The sequence below is a fragment of the Gymnoscopelus microlampas genome (genome assembly GCF_963454915.1).
Source record: "Gymnoscopelus microlampas genome assembly, chromosome: 5".
Classification (NCBI taxonomy): domain Eukaryota; kingdom Metazoa; phylum Chordata; class Actinopteri; order Myctophiformes; family Myctophidae; genus Gymnoscopelus; species Gymnoscopelus microlampas.
The window spans coordinates 2,373,701-2,392,083 of NC_139942.1; the positions used below are offsets into that span (position 1 = coordinate 2,373,701).

General features: G+C 40.4%; 1 protein-coding gene across 1 annotated transcript in view; it reads right to left on the minus strand.

Moving 5' to 3' along the window:
• The window catches only part of LOC311046321 (uncharacterized protein), a 29,888-nt gene extending 12,141 nt beyond the window's left edge, over positions 1-17,747 (minus strand). Inside the window, exons 1-6 of the mRNA XM_084058553.1 lie at positions 17,708-17,747; positions 13,813-13,920; positions 11,492-11,562; positions 11,335-11,403; positions 5,838-5,904; positions 3,365-3,424 (exon numbers count right to left, since the gene is read on the minus strand). Of these exons, the coding sequence (XP_083914679.1) occupies positions 3,365-3,424; positions 5,838-5,904; positions 11,335-11,403; positions 11,492-11,562; positions 13,813-13,879 (334 nt within the window). The 5' untranslated portion in view covers positions 13,880-13,920; positions 17,708-17,747. The remainder of the gene's footprint in view (positions 1-3,364; positions 3,425-5,837; positions 5,905-11,334; positions 11,404-11,491; positions 11,563-13,812; positions 13,921-17,707) is intronic.
• Between the last annotated feature and the right edge of the window lie 636 nt (positions 17,748-18,383).

Genomic DNA, 18,383 nt, shown 5'->3' on the forward strand with positions numbered 1-18,383 from the left:
GTAGTGTAACTTAGCCATGGCATATTCAATATTGCCTGTGCGTATGTGCCTGCGAGTCCCTGTTGTGGCCTTTCTGTGCTATTTGGATGATCTCATTATTGTCTCCGCCAGGCCGAAAGGCATGGCGAGAGAGTATGTTTTACCGTCCGTCCGTCCGTGTGTGTGTGTGTCCGTCCGTCCGTCCGTCCTGTCCGTGTGTTCTCTATAGTCATGTGATCAACACGGATCTGTCTGATTTCCCATATTCCATCCTCATTGGCTAAGGTTTGCTTCGAAAATTTGCAGAATTGGTCCGTTTTGAACAAAATGCCTCAAATCATGAACACAGCTGGCGATTTCCGTGAAATTTCACAAACACATTCCCACTAGGCCAAGGAAGAAATGCCACCCTTTTTCACATTGGCCTGTTATAGCGCCACCAGCAGGTCTAATTTATCAAAACACATTTTTTGAACAAAATGCCTCAAATCATGAATGCAGTGTCCGATTGCCGTGCAAGGCCTAAGAAGAAATGGCACCCTTTTCACATTGCCCTATTATAGCGCCACCAGGAGGCCACAATAACCTACCTGACCTGGCGGAGACCTGTGCTCCGAGGAGCACTTTTTCTAGTTCATAGTGTGATGTCTTAAAACAAGAATTGATGTCTGTGATTCCTTCATGATCTGTGATATTTGCACTGATATTGTTGTGAACTGCTGTTCTGACTGTGACAGTGATATTGGGTAATTGATTGATTGTCAAGCAAGTACCTCCCCCCCTACACAGGTGGGGATGATTTGTGTATGTTTAAAAGAGGGGCATGCACCCCCAAGTATCACTTTTTAATCTAATCTGCTCTGAGGAAGGCCGCAGCCGAAACGCGTTAGCGTTCTCGCAATAAAATGAGAAACTACATCTGAGCCACTGTCTTGCAGTATTTATTTTGGAGTGCCGCTTTTTCCACATAGGTGGTTTTGATTTGAGTTGTATGCATAGCTGAGCACCCACTGCCTAAACTAAGAAGGCATCCAGAGGAAGCACACCGGTTTTTGTTTCTTGTTAATTCTTTAGCATTTGCAGAGATATATATTCGGTGCTTGGCTTCCGGGTTGAAGAAGCTGGTAAAAAAGGTTGTTGTAAGAACTGTCAACATGTTGTCCTTTGCTGAAAGAATTAACCCATTAAGACCTGGAACTGTGTCATTTTTAGATTTGAGCTAAAAAGCATTATTTTGCACTTTGGGCTATTCAAAAATAGCAGATGTACAAGCTCATAGCGCGGCACCAAGTGCCATGCTACGAGCTTGTAGATCTGCTATTTTTGAAAAATCGTGAAAATGTGTGCAAATCTTTGAATATATATTTTTTTAAAGCGAACATTTTTAACTCAAATCTTTGCTTCTGGGGGTCCCTGGAACAACATATTTTGATGGGGGTCCGCGGCCAAATACATATAATTGTGGGGGTCCTTGACATGAAAAAGATTGAGCACCACTGATGTAGAAACATACGTTTTTCAGAATACTGTTGAGATTTAGGAGACATGTAGAATCGGCTTCAGGTCTCAATGGGTTAAAGCAAGCATCCTACACCTAGAAATCACGAATGTACGAGTCGCAGAAGGAGTTGATTGGATTCAAGAACAGTCAAAGTTTCAACTATCAGAGCCTGGCTTCAGGGCAGCTGCAGAAATAAAATTCGACAAAACTGTGCATTTCCCGCGAGCTAACATTCATGTGGGGTGGATGCAGTTCCTGGAACAAGGCGGTGAGACCTTTGCCACTTATAACGCCGACGATGACAGAGAAGTCATTGTAACCTCTAAATATCAACAAGGTAACCTTCCCATCCTAGATCAACTCGTTGACGACCAATGCCCTCCCCTGGACCATTGGGTCCATCCAGATGGATGGGAGCTTGCAGATGGTCCCCACCATGGACTTTCCTTCCATCACACACCCTTCGACATACAATGCTGACTACAGGTTGACCGAATGGATTTGGAGCGATCGATTCACCACCCTCCTGGTCGCCATGGACATGACGTCCACGGAAATCACAGAGATTGGACGTGTGAAGTGGAACTTGAATATGATCTACACCACCGAGGCTGCCAGAGAAACCATTCACGATAACAACGCATCAGTTGCAACGCAGGATGCCGGTGATTTTTCCATCCCGTTAAGTGTTTCGCCAAGCTCACTAAAGGACATATGATCAGGCCAGCATAGTATATGCTGTTCATGGATAAGCAATAAATTGCAGACAATATATAATGGTACATTGTGGTCTAGCCCAGTGGTTTTCAAAGTGAGGTCCAGGGAATCCTAGGGTTCATTGTAAGGGGACAACATAACGGATTGGAACACTCTCAAGAGTTATGGGGTCCTTGTAAATAAAACGTTTGAGAACCCACTGGTCTAGCCAGTTCCTTGAATGTCATAGGCAAACATCCAAAAGGATCCCGTCAGTGTGGACAGCTGCTACATGTCCCGTTCCCGTGTAGTAAGTACAGAAATGAGAGGCTGCAGCTGTTTCGGGAATTTGCAGATCTGGTACTCAAATAGGGCTGTCACGATTACAAATCATGTAATTGTCACTCGAATAATTGCGATTAACGATTTAATTGAGCCTTTTATGCTTTGTAATCAAAAATTGCATGGGGCAGATATGCCAAATAACTTAAATATACAAAGAAATTATTGACATATTTAACCCATTTAGACCTGAGGCCGATTCTAAAAACGCCATCTAAATCCTGACCTAAGTTTTCTGAAAAAACATGTGTTACTATATACTGTACATAGCAACAAGAACCCCAAAAGGGGTTCCCGTCTTGAAAGGTATAGTTACAAATAGTGCTTCCTGCCCAAAATAGGTTAAAAAAAAGTAGACATGTAAAAAAAAAAATCGATGGAATTGTACTCATCATTCCTTGATTCTAACAGTCCTAATATTGTAATGTTAATTGTGTTACTGTTGACTCTGTTTTTAATCCTTGTAATGCAGTCAGAGTCTGTTACTTTGTGGAACTCTGTGGAACAGTTAATATCAAACACTGTAAGCTTTGTTGTAAACCCTTTCCAGTGAAAGTGTATAATGTTTATTTTGCAATATTGACAATGCAATGTTATATTGGTGTGTGGGTTGTGTGAGGGTGCTGTGGGTGTGGCTAGTGGCCACGCCCCCCCCCCCCAAACCCCCAAAAAATCTCCTGGATTCTGACAGTCCAATGTTGGCAGCCCTGGTCTTGACCTCTCTTCACTCTACTGGTCTGTATTCTGAACTGTAGGATAAAACAGTAAACCCCTTTCCTGTGGAGGGCAGCATTACACATCTCAGTGCACAGCCTGTCGGAAACCAAGAAGAAGAAGAAAACATACCATAGTCCCGTGCTCTGTTAATTGCCTCGTTTAGTCTCTTCTGTTGTTGCATACACAGACCTAAAGGAGAAACAACATGAGGTAAAATGTGTGATTGTTCTGCAACAATCCATTCACCTTGCTCTCAATAGGGCGGTCACAATAATATAAGGGATTTTTCACTTTCAAAACATGCTTGGGGTCATTTTACTGTCTGCTTAATTCGGTATTTAGATATTTGATATTAAGGGTCGTGCCTAATTTCTTCAGGCACGCCCCCTTCCTATAAACCATTGTAACTTCAAACTCCATTTTAACCATGTTAGATTTATATTATTATACAACACCCGTCCTTGGTTCTGGCAACTCCTTCTAATGTGTGAGGGGGCCGTGTGTTATTATTCTTTGTTTCCAATTCCTTTTTTCAATTAGTGTACGTTATTTTATAAAACAAAATTAATTTTCCCAAACAATTATATAAAACAAATGGAGAATGTTGGAAAAAAACAGCCCCCTCACGCATTAGAAGGCCAATATCAGTCACCAGAAGCAAGAATGTGTCATTTCAATGAGTCTAAGAAGGTCAAAATGAAGTTTGAAGTTACAATGGGTATAGGAGGTCTGATAAAATTAATATCAAATATCTAAAACTTAATCGAGCAACTTAAAAACTGTCTGGGGTGCTCACAAAAGCCTGAGTAGACGTTAAAATGACCCCAAACATGTTTGAAAGTGACATATCCCTTTAATACCTAATGTGACACGCTGTGGGATATCTCTGCCGGAGGTGTGGAGGTATTGCCCTTTCTAGCGATAGGCTGTGTTTAACCCATTCAATCCCGGAACGCATGTCTATCATTTTAGATGTCTTTGGCTATTCACCGAGTGCCGCGCTATGAGCTTGTAGATCTGCATTTTTTTTTTAAATCGTGAAAATTTGAGCAAATCTTTAAAATATATATTTCTAAAACAAATATTTGTAAAATATTTTGTTCCAGGGACCCCCAGAAGCAAAGATTTGAGTTACAAATGTTCGCTTTAAAAATATATATATTCTAAGATTTGCAAAAATGTTCAAGGTTTTTCAAAAATCTAAAATCTACAAGTTCATAGATCTGCTATTTTTGAATAGCCAAAGAAATCTAAAATGGTCACTGGAGAGAGATTTCAGAGGTGTTTTTTACAGGGAGTTGGCTCCTACCTCTTCCAAACTACCGCTGCTTTTCACTGAGTGAACTTGAAGCTGGGCTGGATGAATGTGGAAACAACGCCTAACATCTGAGTCTGACCAATTGACAGTAGCCAAAGTAGCTCCGGTAGTTACAACATCTGGGAGGCACCAAATACCCGCATTTAGTTCGGATCCCGCCCACCCCAACCTCTTAATCGGTGGTTCTCAACCTTTTCAGGCCATGACCCCACAGATACATATTGTGAAAATAGCAGATCTAAGCTCACAACGCTTCGCAACGCTTGTAGATCTGCTATTTTCACAATGTTTGCCTCTTTCTTATACTATTTGACAATTTGACACATTTTTTACCAGTTTGTAAAGACGAATCCACAGACGCGCTGCCTGTAAACGGCCATTGCTGCGGTGTCACGGTGCGGAGCGTTGACACCGCAGCTATGGCTGCCTACAGGCAGCGTGTCTGTGGATTCATCTATAGTATAGTTTGTAGATTACATTTGATGCAGTAATGGTCTTCTTTACATTTTTGCATAAATAAAAAAGGTCTTGAAAGTCCTTAAATTGTCACTTTACTGTCACCTGGTGAAATCATGTGGTGACCCACCTGGGGGTACAGATCCACAGGTTGAGATCCACTGCTTTAAATTACGTCATATTGCAGTCTGTAGCCAGCCGGACCAAAGTGACAATTGGTTGTTCTGGTGGAGTATGCATTGGGCTCTATAGGGTAAAGTTATAGTGTAAGTTATGTTTATCGCTTATGCCTTAGATGGCATTCAATCAGGATAAATTAAATAATTAAAGGGGGGCGTCGGACATAGCAGTAAAACTGCGTACTGCGCTGCTGGGCCACCATAACACCATAATAGGCTCTATGCACAGCAGCCATATTTCACTTCCTTCACAGGTGTTACCAATGATACTAATGAAGGCTCTGTTCCATTTAGTGTAGCACAGTGGTTTCCAAGACCCCCATAACTCTGAGAGTTACAAACCTGTAAGGGGCCATTTGGAAGCCCATGAGGGTCCCTGGACCCCAACTGTAGACCCACTGGTGTAACAGAGTGTTTCCAGTGAGCCAACATGCATAATATCAGCACCCTGACTCTGTTTGACCAGAATGGAACAGAGCCTTCATTAGTATCATTCGTAACACCTGTGGGAATGTCTTCATAATATGGCTGCTGTGAATAGAGCCTAATAAGGTGAGATTTCTACACCGTGAGAGCCCTAGCTCTGGACATTTAGCCATTTGTTAATGTTGGAACAACGACTCAAATGAATTTGAATAAATTGCCATACCTGTGTGAGTGTGGTCATACGCCATCCCAGTGTCTGGGTTTATGAACTGCTCCAACAACTTCACATTCTGTGGGGATGAGTAATATGATTGGGGTTAAAAATCGTTTCGATTTGAACGTGAACGAAAAACATGAAATGTACAGACTCATCGCACTATAGCCCCGGCATGGCCAGACTAATATCACTGCGTAGATCAGTGCTTCTCAAACTTTTTCATGTCAAGGACCCCCAAATTGACACTTATTAGCCCACGGACCCCCATTTCAAAAGATATGCCAGGGACCCCCATAAGAGAAGATTTTTTACGGCTCTAGCAGTGATTCTCAACCAATTTAATTTCAAGGACACCCAGTTTGACATCCATTAGGCTACGGACCCCCATTTAATGGCATTTATATCTCTGGGACCCCAATTCACATTGTAAAATCAATGTTAATTTAACTCTGAGAGTGTACAAATGGGTCCATTTGGTTCCATTTGTACACTCTCAGAGTTACAGACCCATAAGGGTCCATTTGGTTCCTGTCCATCATTTAGCTGGGGACCCCCTGGAACTCCCTCAGGTACCCCTGGGGGTCCCCGGACCCCACTTTGAGAACCAATGGCGTAGATATTAGTCTGGGATGTCTGTGTGGAACCTGCATTTCCGAGGTGCAAATAAAAAATCGCACCCTGTGTGAAGGAAGCGGTGCCTTTGATGAGTGGCCTCCTGGTGGCGCTATAATAGGGCGGGGCGGGGCTTCAGCAATTAATGCTCGTCCCTATTGGTGGTGTAAGTCCACAAACCAAATTCGGACTGGGTGGCATGCTGCTAACTGGAGTTATGGCTGTTTAAAGCCCAGCCAATAGGAAGACAGAGGGGGCGGGGCTTACTACATTTCAGTTCGTCCCTATTGGTGGTCTGAGTCCACGTACCAAATTTGTACTCAGTAGCATGCTGTGAACTGGAGTTATGGCTGTTTAAAGCCCAGCCAATGGGAAGACAGAGGGGGCGGGGCTTATGTAATTACAGTTGGTCCCTATTGGTGGTATTAGTTGGACTTGGTGGCATATGCTGCAAACTGGAGTTATAGCTGTTTAAAGCCAGTGGCCTCCTGGTGGCGCTATAATAGGGCGGGGCGGGGCTTCAGCAATCAATGCTTGTCCCTATTGGTGGTCTAAGTCCACATACCAAATTTGGACTTGCTGGCATGCTGCGAACTGGAGTTATAGCTGTGTAAAGCGCTGTTTAAAGCCAGTGGCCTCCTGGTGGCGCTATAATAGGGCGGGGCGGGGCTTCAGCAATCAATGCTCGTCCCAATTGGTGGTGTAAGTCCACATACCAAATTTGGAGTTGCTGGCATGCGAACTGGAGTTATAGCTGTGTAAAGCGCTGTTTAAAGCCAGTGGCCTCCTGGTGGCGCTATAATAGGGCGGGGCGGGGCTTCAGCAATCAATGCTCGTCCCAATTGGTGGTGTAAGTCCACATACTAGTCCAGTTCTATATGTCCAAAAAAGAAGGTTCGTTCAAATTTTCGGGGGATTAGGAAAACTATACATTTTTGGAATCTTCAGAGTAGAACAAAATCAGAAAATCCATGATTCCATTTGCGCAGAAGCCAATATGGTGGCCATCTTGGATTTTGAAAAATGGCAACCTTTGAATATTAGTTTTTCAATATCTCGACTTCTAGATTACATAGGATCTGGATTCTAGTGGCTAAGTCTACATTTTTAGGGTCAGGAAATCCAATGGTGATAATAAAAAACATTTAAAAATGATCAATGGCACAGATTTGGGTCATAATCCTTGATTTCTGGGGGAAAATTGAAAAATATAATATTCGTTTTTCCACTATTTTGACCTCTAGATTACATAGGATCATGATTCAAGTGGTTAAATCTACATTTTTCAGGAAATCCAATGGTGCTAATTAAAATCAGTGATCAATAGCACATATTTACATAACAATCTAGAATTGTAATATATGATTATCTGAAGAGACAGAGATAGATGATTTCTCTCATTGACACAAGGTTGCGTCATTTATTTACACAAACACAAACTAGACCAGTCTATACTGTACATCATCCTCACTATCATCATCAGCTGGCCGTCCTTGTCCTTGTAGTAGCCATTGTTGAGTGGGTCAAGGAACTCCTGCTGACAATGTGTGCCTGACTCCACACTCTGGCCTGAATATGGACTCTTAGGACATACTGCTTGAGAGCACCAAGAGTGGGTGGAAGCTTGTGCCATGTGTTTGCAGAATAGATGCCATCTCAGCTCAGGGATGTTTTTGATTTTTGATTTTGATCCCCTTTGGTAAGTATGCAGTGCATACAAACTTAGTTACTGCAGTTAGTAGATCCTCTGACACATCACTGGTTTGAGAAAGCATCTTCAGAGCCTCGAGGACATCATCACCAGCTTTGAGGTAGCTGTTCCACCAGGTAGGTTTGCCTATCCTAGACAATCTCCCAGTGTTGTCTGCTCCTGTAAAGGCATGAAATGCCGGGCAAAGCTTTTGCTCGATCTGCACCCAGAATTTTCCATATTGGTGCCACTTCCAAAATCCCAGAAGACTGTCAAGATACATTGGCTAATGACAGCAATGATGATAGTGAGTGATATTCTGCAAACACAAGGTAGAAGGGGACAAGCTTCCACCCACCCTTGGTGCTCTCAAGCAGCATGTCCTAAGAGTCCACATTGCTCAGCAGGAGTTCCTTGACCCACTCAACAATGGCTACTACAAGGACAAGGACGGCCAGCTGAAACCAGTTACAACTGAGTCCCTCCCAGCACCAGAGGCAATCATTGAGATGGTCAGATGTCACTGTAAAGCAGACTGTTCTTCACTTAGATGTTCGTGCAGATCAGTGGGGCTACCCTGTACAGAGCTATGTCAGTGTACTGCTGACTGCCAAAATGATGAAGACTGTCAAGATACATTGGCTAGTGACAGCAATGATGATAGTGAGGATGATGATACATTGGCTAGTGACAGCAATGATGATAGTGAGGATGATGTATAGACTGGTCTAGTTTGTGTTTGTGTAAATAAATGACGCAACCTTGTGTCAATGATAGAAATCATCTGTCTCTGTCTCTTCAGATAATCATATATTACAATTCTAGATTGTTATGTAAATATGTGCTATTGATCACTGATTTTAATTAGCACCATTGGATTTCTTGAAAAATGTCGATTTAACCACTTGAATCATGATCCTATTTAATCTAGAAGTCAAAATAGTGGAAAAACGAATATTACATTTTTAATTTTTTCCCCCAAAATCAAGGATTATGACCCAAATCTGTGCCATTGATCATTTGTAAATGTTGTTAATTAGCACCATTGGTTTTCCTGACCCTAAAAATGTAGATTTAGCCACTAGAATCCAGATCCTATGTAATCTAGAAGTCGAGATATTGAAAAACGAATATTCAAAGGTCGCCATTTTTCAAAATGCTTCTGCGCAAATGGAATCATGGATTTTCTGATTTGTTATACTCTGAAGATTCCAAAAATGTATAGTTTTCCTAATCCCCCGAAAATGTTAACGAAATTACATATAGAACTGGACTATACCAAATGTGGACTTGCTGGCATGCTGCCAACTGGAGTTATAGCTGTTTAAAGCCCGTGCTCAAACGAACATCCGAGCCAGTGGCCTCCTGGTGGCGCTATAATAGGGCGGGGCGGGGCTTCAGCAATCAATGCTCGTCCCAATTGGTGGTGTAAGTCCACATACCAAATTTGGACGTGCTGGCATGCTGCCAACTGGAGTTATAGCTGTTTAAAGCCCGTGCTGAAACGGACATCCGGGCTCAAACGGACATAACGGACAAACGGACATACGGACGGACATAGTCAAGAGTAGAGCGGCTGGCACCGCTAAAAAAATGCCTCTGGTGATAAACCCGTCCCATATTTGAATAGTGGGCCCTGATTGGTCCCTCACAACTTCGGAGGGAGAGAAATCCAATCTCTATTGAGAGGGGCCAGACCTAATCTGCCAAGGGCAATTTATTTTTGCAATGGCAGATTTGTCTGGAACCAGGCTAATCGCACTGCAGGGATGAGACGATAATAGTTATCCTGATAAAAACAACGCTCACAATAATCATGTCGCAGAGAGTTAAATGTATCATTAAATTGTTCATCTTACATTGGACCCGAGTTGGCTTTGTACTTGGACCATTCTTTTCAGTCTACACCAAATCACCTGATGCCCACTCCCCCAGAATATGGATGATGGGGTGCAATTTGTTAAGAGTTTTAAATAATCATATTTTGATTATCGCAATATCGTTAATCACAATTATTTTGGTGTCAATAATCGTGATCCCTATTGTGCTGCATGTTCCTCTTGTTCATACTAGGATTAAGCACTATTAGTCCATGAGCCAGAGCCCCAAAATTGAGCAATGATTATCGAAAGAGTGGGCAAAACCAAACCTATATTAAATTGTTCATAGGGTCAATACGAGTAAATAAATATATGATAACCTTTCCACAGGAGTAGCTTTTTCATAGTTATCACACATTTTGTGATTTTTCCCCATACGTACATGACAGGTGAAAGAATTATAAAATTTAAAAAAGAGTTATCATAATGAAACTTCCTGAGTTGATTACTTACATGAAGACAATGATTTATCGTATTACAAGTTTTCTGAAATCGTATATTTAAATATGCAAATTAGGCATTAGGAAAATATGCCCAAATTTGCATACCTTTCCTGAATCAACATTGGAACATTGGACAAAGCCAGAGTCAACATACTTATTTCATTTTGTTAAGATGTTGGAGTCAAAGGTATCTAAACGAGGGAATATTCAATATATCTGGCTCAATTTTGGGGCTCTGGCTCATGGACTAAATACCTAATTTGCATATTTAAATATACAATTTCAGAAAACCTGTAATACGATAAATCATTGTCTTCATGTAAGTAATCAACTCAGGAAGTTTCATTATGATAACTCTTTTTAAAATTTGTCATTTTTTCACCTGTCATGTGCGTATGGGGAAAATAACAAAATGTGTGATAACTATGAAATAGCTACTCCTGTGGAAAGGTTATCATATATTTATTTACTCGTATTGACCCTATGAACAATTTAATATAGGTATGGTTTTGCCCACTCTTTCGATAATGAAATCTTGTCTGGCTCATGGACTATATGGACTGTTTTGATGTGTACATTTTACAGTTAAGACCTATTCTATTTTTTTACATTTTGCCTATATGGACTATGGACAAAACATGGGATGATACAAAGAATGAATGATTCATTCAAGCTGAAGAAGGCTTGACGCCGAAACACGCCCGTGTATGCCTGCGCCTGGCAGTGCTGGCAATTCTTTGTTTTATACATTCAGCCTTGCTGAGCCGTGCCCCAGGCAAACTGTTGTTTGAATAGACTTGAGTTGTGCTCGTTTTAGTTCTACATTGATCAAAAGAATGCCAGTAACATGGATTGCAATAATTGTGATATTAACAGACCTGATGGTGGATGATGATGCTTGGATCCCTGCAAATTGGACATGGATTCTCGCAGATTTTGGCTCCCATCTAAACAACATGACAGAAGAATGAATGACTCCACGTCATACTCAGCTAATATCTAACAGTGTTGAATCAAAACCATTATTATTCTTACAATGCAATACTTGCGTGTCGTCTGTGGGGGGAAGTCTTCTTCGTGGTCTCTTCCATAGCGCTCAGTATATTCTACACAAGAGAACGGGGTCATTAGTAAGGCAACAAGATTCAATGATTCAACCCATTCAGACCAGGAAAGAATCTGTGTCGTTTTTAGATGTCTTTGGCTATTCAAAAATAGCAGATATACAAGCTTATAGCGCATCACCAAGAGGCTCTATTCACAGCAGCCATATTATGAAGACATTCACAGGTGTTACCAATGATACTAATGAAGGCTCTGTTCCATTCTGGTCAAACAGAGTCAGGGTGCTGATATTATGCATATTGGCCCACTCGAAACACTCTGTTACACCAGTGGGTCTAAAGTTGCGTTCCAGGGACCCTCATGGGCTTCCAAATGGCCCCTTACAGGTGTGTAACTCTGAGAGTGTACAAATGGAACCAAATGACCCTAACGGGTCCATTTGGTTCCATTTGTACACTCTCAGAGTTATGGGGGTCGTGGAAACCACTGTGCTAGACTAAATGGAACAGAGCCTTCATTAGTATCATTGGTAACACCTGTGAAGGAAGTGATAATATGGCTGCTGTGCATAGAGCCTAGTGCCGCGCTATGAGCTTGTAGATCTGCTATTTTCGAAAAAACTTGAAAATCTGTGCAAATCTTTGAATATATTTTTAAAGCAAACATTCGTAACTCAAATTTTTGCTTCTGGGGATTATACAAATGTCTCTAAATCCTAACAGTTTTCTAAAACACTTATGTTGCTATAATATCAGTGGTTCTCAAACTTTTTTCATGTCAAGGACCACCCAAAATTATATATATTTGGCCGCGGGCCCCCCCATCTCAAAATATTTTGTTCCCGGGACCCTAACAAGCAAAGATTTTAGTAAAACAATGTTTGCTTTAAAAACATATATATATTATATTCAAAGCTTTGCACACATTTTCAAGATAAAAACAAATTAGCAGACTCGTAGCATGGCATTCTGTGCCACGCTATGAACTTGTATATCTGCTATTTTTTAATAGCCAAAGTATAAAATAATGGTTAAAATCTAAAATGACACAGATGTGTTCCCCAGTCTTAATGGATTAAGAGACTATCTCTGACATGTTCAATGAAACGGTTGGTGCTGCAGATTCGACTAAACTGTGTTTTACAAGTACTGTAATGGCCAAATTAAATGATATACAGTAGTACAAAATATATACAAGTACGGTAACATAAAATATAAAACGGATGTTTTCCGAAGTAAGCAGAGACACGGACAAGCGCAGCAGGTCGGAGCTGCGGTACTGATAGATTGTTTCGAAGTGGGGGTGAATTACAACTATTTAATCGGTTTAGACTAGGCCGGACACCATTATTACATAATCGCAATCATTTGAGATAATCCCAATATTAGTTTTTTCATAATCGTCACAATCTTTTCCATGTTGAAACATTTTCTTATTTTCAAACATTTTCAAAAATAGTGGAAATAGCAAATCTACAAGCTCAAAACGCGTCACGATGTGACGCATTTTGTGCTATTTCCACTATTAATGTTTTTTTCTAAGTATATCTTATAGAGCATAAGGTTATTAAACTATATGTTATTTGTCATATCTGCCCTTTTACGCCTAAAAGCCTAAAGCATAATGTTCCAGTGTTCATTCAACGACAGAAACACAATTAAATCCTTAACTCGACACATTGCCAAGGCCTGGAATCGAACCTGGGACATTTGCCTTCCCAGGCACAATTCTAAGCAAAGTCAGTTAGTTTAATATGTTTTTTTTGCAGTACAATGTGTCATTTGACGCAGCATGCATACCTAAAAACATCACTGAGATATCAGCCATTTGCTTAAATGTGATTCAACAAAAGAGAGGCAGAAAAAAAAGCCTCATGAATTCTGTGTGTAAATGTGTAGATCAGTCACCCATGAAATTATATTACTGAATTGTTATGAAGGCCACAACAACTGAACAGAATTAAAGGGATAGTTCACCCCCAAAATGACTTTTTTTCTATCGATTAATGGAGACTTGAATTCATAGATATTTTTTAGTTTCTGTCTCATTCCTAAGCCAATAATTTGATGACCAGCGGACTGGTCGGCAGCGGTTCCGGTAGGAGACACGAAGGAGACTCTTTGTGTCTCCTAACTGAACCGCTGCCGGCCATCATGGCTTAGGAATGCGGAAAAAAAAAAAAAAATGATATATGTCTCCATGGGGTGACTAATCGATAGAAAAAAAGTCATTTTGGGGGTGAACTATCCCTTTAAACATTGAGAGGAGAAAAGATAGATCATGAAACTCACCGATGTCCAGGTCATCTTCAGGTTCCTCTTTAATAGAAACTGTCCTGAATGGTTCTGGAGAACTCATGTTCACCTCCAGACTGGACTCCACACACTGCAGACCAGTTCCTTCATTCCAGACGAATGAAGGAACAGAATAAGGACTTGGATGTGACTTGGGATCAGTGGTGGGAAAAGTACTCAAATTCTTTACTTAAGTAAAAGTACCAATACTGCAATATATAAATACTCTTTTACAAGTAAAAGTCCAGAATTCAAAATGTACTTGAGTGAAAGTAAAAAAGTATTGGCATCAAAATGTACTTAAAGTACCAAAAGTAAAAGTACTAAAATGTTTGAAAATAGCCGATCTACAAGCTCACAGTGAGCTTGTAGATCGGCTATTTTCAAATAGCCTAGGTATAAAATAGGGCTAAAGTGGTTAATTTATATTTGCAAAGTAACTAGTAGCTAAAGTTTTCAAATAATTTTAGTGGAGTAAAAGTATAATATTTGCATCTGAGATGTAGTGGAGTAGAAGTAAAAGTATTGGAAATTGGAAATACTCAAGTAAAGTACAAATACTTTTGTACTTAAGTACAGTACTTAAGTAAATGTACTTAGTTACTTTACACCACTGCTTGGGATGCAACTTGCAGATGAAGGCTGAATGTAATTAGTGATGCACCGAAAATGAACCCACCAAAAAATTAGGAGGGAGACACTGAACTAAGGGGGTCAGAAACAGAAACAAGGAGGTTCCACAGAGAAAGAAACAAGGAGGTTCCACAGAGAAAGAGACACAGAACTAAATGATTACATTATTAACCCATTAAAACTGGGAATGCATGTGAGTCATTCCACGAATTCGGTACACTTTGCACTTTTTTTTTTGTGAAAAATCGATGGAAACAAATTACTTTTTTGAATAGCCCACACCATTAAGGACATATTTAACATGCAGAAAAACATATTTTCCCATCTCAGGCATTAAATTAATATTTTTATATGGAATAATATATGTAACAGGGTTGAAATTCATAACGGGGTTGAGTGGAACGGGGTTGAGATTTTTTACTCAAGATGGCCATAACTCTACCTGTGATGATTAAGAGGAGACCACATGGCATGCATGACATTAGTCAATCACATATATTGCTGAAATGACAAAGACAATTTAAAATAATAATAGTTTTCTATCTTTATTTCATGTAACGGGGTTGAGTTGTTATGCTTTACGACCACGCTTTGAAAGTATAAATGACCCTAAATAGCTGTATAAGAAGTTCGAAATGTTCATCTTTCTGCAGCATCTTGCTCAGAAGACTTGTAGAATGCCATCACATGTTGTTGATGCCACTAAAGGGTCAGTTTATACTTTTTACAGAGAGGAGAATGACTTGTGTAACAGGGTTGAGTGTGACTGTGGGACAGAGCTATATGACGTGATTTTAATGATAAATCAACTATTTATTAAAAAACGAAACATGACTAGCAATAGAGTACATTGCTGGTTTTATGTGAATAATATAAGTTATGGATTATTCTACACTTTTAGTAGTCATATCTGAAGGCCAATCTCTCTATCGGCCATTGGGACATGAAAAATGGGCAAATTTAGGCGGTGTCTACTGTAGAAAAGGCAGATAATTTCAGATATAAAGATAAAATATATAATATTTTTACACAATAGTAAAGGGAACATGTCAATTGATTCTAAAAAGCTTTTAAAATTTGATTTTGGTGACCCGATGGATACAATACACTTAAAAAGGTCAGAGGGGACTGCAAAGTGTACCGAATTTGTGGAATGACTCATCTGCGTAACCACTTTAACCATTATTTTATACTTTGGCTATTTATTTTTTTTAAATCGTGAAAATGTGTGCAAAGCATTGAATATATATATATGTATATATATATATATATATATATATATATATATATATATATATATATATATATATATATATATATATATTTGTATTTTTTTTTAAAGCGAACATTTGTAACTCAAATCTTTGCTTCATGAGGGTCCCTGAAACAACATATTTTGAGAGTGATTAAACAGACTTTATGCTTATATTAACACATTTTTTGGGGACCCCCTGACACCCCCTCAAGGACCCACTTGGAGAACCACTGGTCTACACAAGTGGTTTCCAACCATTTTAGGTCCATTTGGTTCGATTTGTACACTCTCAGAGTTAAATTAACATTGGTTTTACGATATGAATTGGGGTCCCAGAGATATAAATGCCATTAAATGGGAGTCTGTAGCCTAATGCATGTCAAACGGGAGGCATACGATAATCCGACATCCCTTTTCTCCGACTATGTGGCATCCGCCTGCGGTTAGGGTTAGGGTGCGGGTTTGGTATAGGGTTAGTATTGGAAACGTCGGAGGCATGCACTGTCGGAGGAATGCGCTGTCGGACTAACGTATTGCACCCTGTCAAACTGGGGGTCCTTGAAACCAAAATGGTTGAAATCACTGCTAGAGCCGTAAAAATCTTCTACTATGGGGGTCCCTGGCGTATCTTTTTCAAATGGGGGTCCGAGGTCTAATAAGTGTCTATTTGGGGGTCCTTCACGAAAAGGTTTGAGAACCACTGCACTAGAACACCACTGCACCCCAGATAAGGATCAGAGCCTAAATTCTAGACCAAAGCTGCACGTATATAATCTAATTAGGCTACACTAGAAGATCTGAAAACGAATTGTGTTAAAGAGTCATAAATGGTAGTTTATTACAGCAGACTATCTAGGCTCTATTCACAGCAGCCATAGTATCACTTCCTTCACAGGTGTTACCAATAATGACACTAATGAAGGCTCTGTTCCATTTAGTGTAGCACAGTGGTTTCCACGACCCTCATAACTCTGAGAGTGTACAAATGGAACCTTACGGGTCCATTTCGTTCATTTGTACACTCTCAGAGTTACACACCAGTAAGGGGCCATTTGGAAGCCCATGAGGGTCCCTGGACCCCAACTGTAGACCCACTGGTGTAACAGAGTGTTTCCAGTGGGCCAACATGCACAACATCAGCACCCTGACTCTGTTTGACCAGAATGGAACAGAGCCTTCATTAGTATCATTGGTAACACCTGTGAATGTCTTCACAATATGACTGCTGTGCATAGAGCCTATTAGACTGATCACAGAGCAGAATGATGTCAAAATGATGAGAGGAAATATAACAGTGTAGCCCCTGAAACATGACTGTCATCCCATGGCAGTCATGGCGCTACTTGTTCCTGCTTTTTGAAGATGTTACATTTACAACCAGTACATCTACATAAACGTTCAGATTTCAAATATAAAGTTCTGACCCCAACGGCCACGGATGTTACAAGTTAAAACGCTTGGGTCTAAGTACCCGTATCTTCCGTATTGTTCAATAAAAAAGCTTTTTAATCCGACCACCAGCCATGTTTTCCGATTTTCCACCATATGCTTTAAACCGCGCGCCACTAGCGGTTGGGAGGTGTATTACACGCTGATACATTAAAGGAAAATGGCCGCCGATCGGATTAAAATGCTTTTTATTGAACAATAGCGGAGGATACGAGTATTTAGAGCCAGGCAAGTTAACTTGTAACATCTGTGGCCGTGGGGTCAGCACTTTATATTTGAAATCTGAACGTGTATGTAGATGTACTGGTTGTAAATGTAAAATTTCCCCCAAAAAAGGAACAAGTAGCGCCATGACGCTTGTGACAGAGGAACGTCATGTGAACCATGGCTAATAACAACAGTGCAGTGTGAGCTATAACTGCTAAGCTAACTAAGCTAGCCGAAGTTCTGCAGCCAGCATCAAGTGAGGGATACGTTAATGTTTTAGTGTCTAAACAGAAGGAGGGAGTGAAGAAAACCACAGAGACCGGATCAAAGAATAAAAAGAGGAAATACCGAGTTGTCTGTACAGCCGTCGCCTGTCAACATTGAAAGGAAAGCGTCAGGCTAAACACAATAACGACACAGGACACTTGCGGTCTGCACTTTCAAAATAAAATTAATGTTGCCAGATTTTGTGAGAGAAATAAGCAACCAGGGTCCAGGTCTATGAAAACAAGTCAAAAAGAAGCGACTATTATGTGCGATCGGCTGTTTGAAAATAGCAGATCTACAAGCTCGTAGATCTGCTATTTAAAAAAAAAAACTTCTGTAAGTGAAACATTTTAACAACAATAATCTTGTACAGCAGTGGTTTTCAACCTTTTTTCGCGTCAAGGACCCCCAAATTGACACATATTAGCCCAGGGACCCCCCATTTGAAAAGATATGCCAGGGACTCAACCATTTAGGTTTATTTGGGGTCCCAATCTACACTGTATCACCATCATCAGTGTTCGTGTAACTCTGAGAGTGTACAAATTGGAACCAAATGGACCTGTTAGGGTCCATTTGGTTCCATTTGTACACTCTCAGAGTTACAGACACATATAAGGGTTAATTTGGTTCCTAACTATTAATTTGGCTGGGGACCCCCTGAAACCCCCTCAAAGACCACTGGTTGAAAGCCCTGTTGTGATCCCTGGCACAAACTGTTTTCAGATGGGGATCCTTGGACATTTACATATTGATT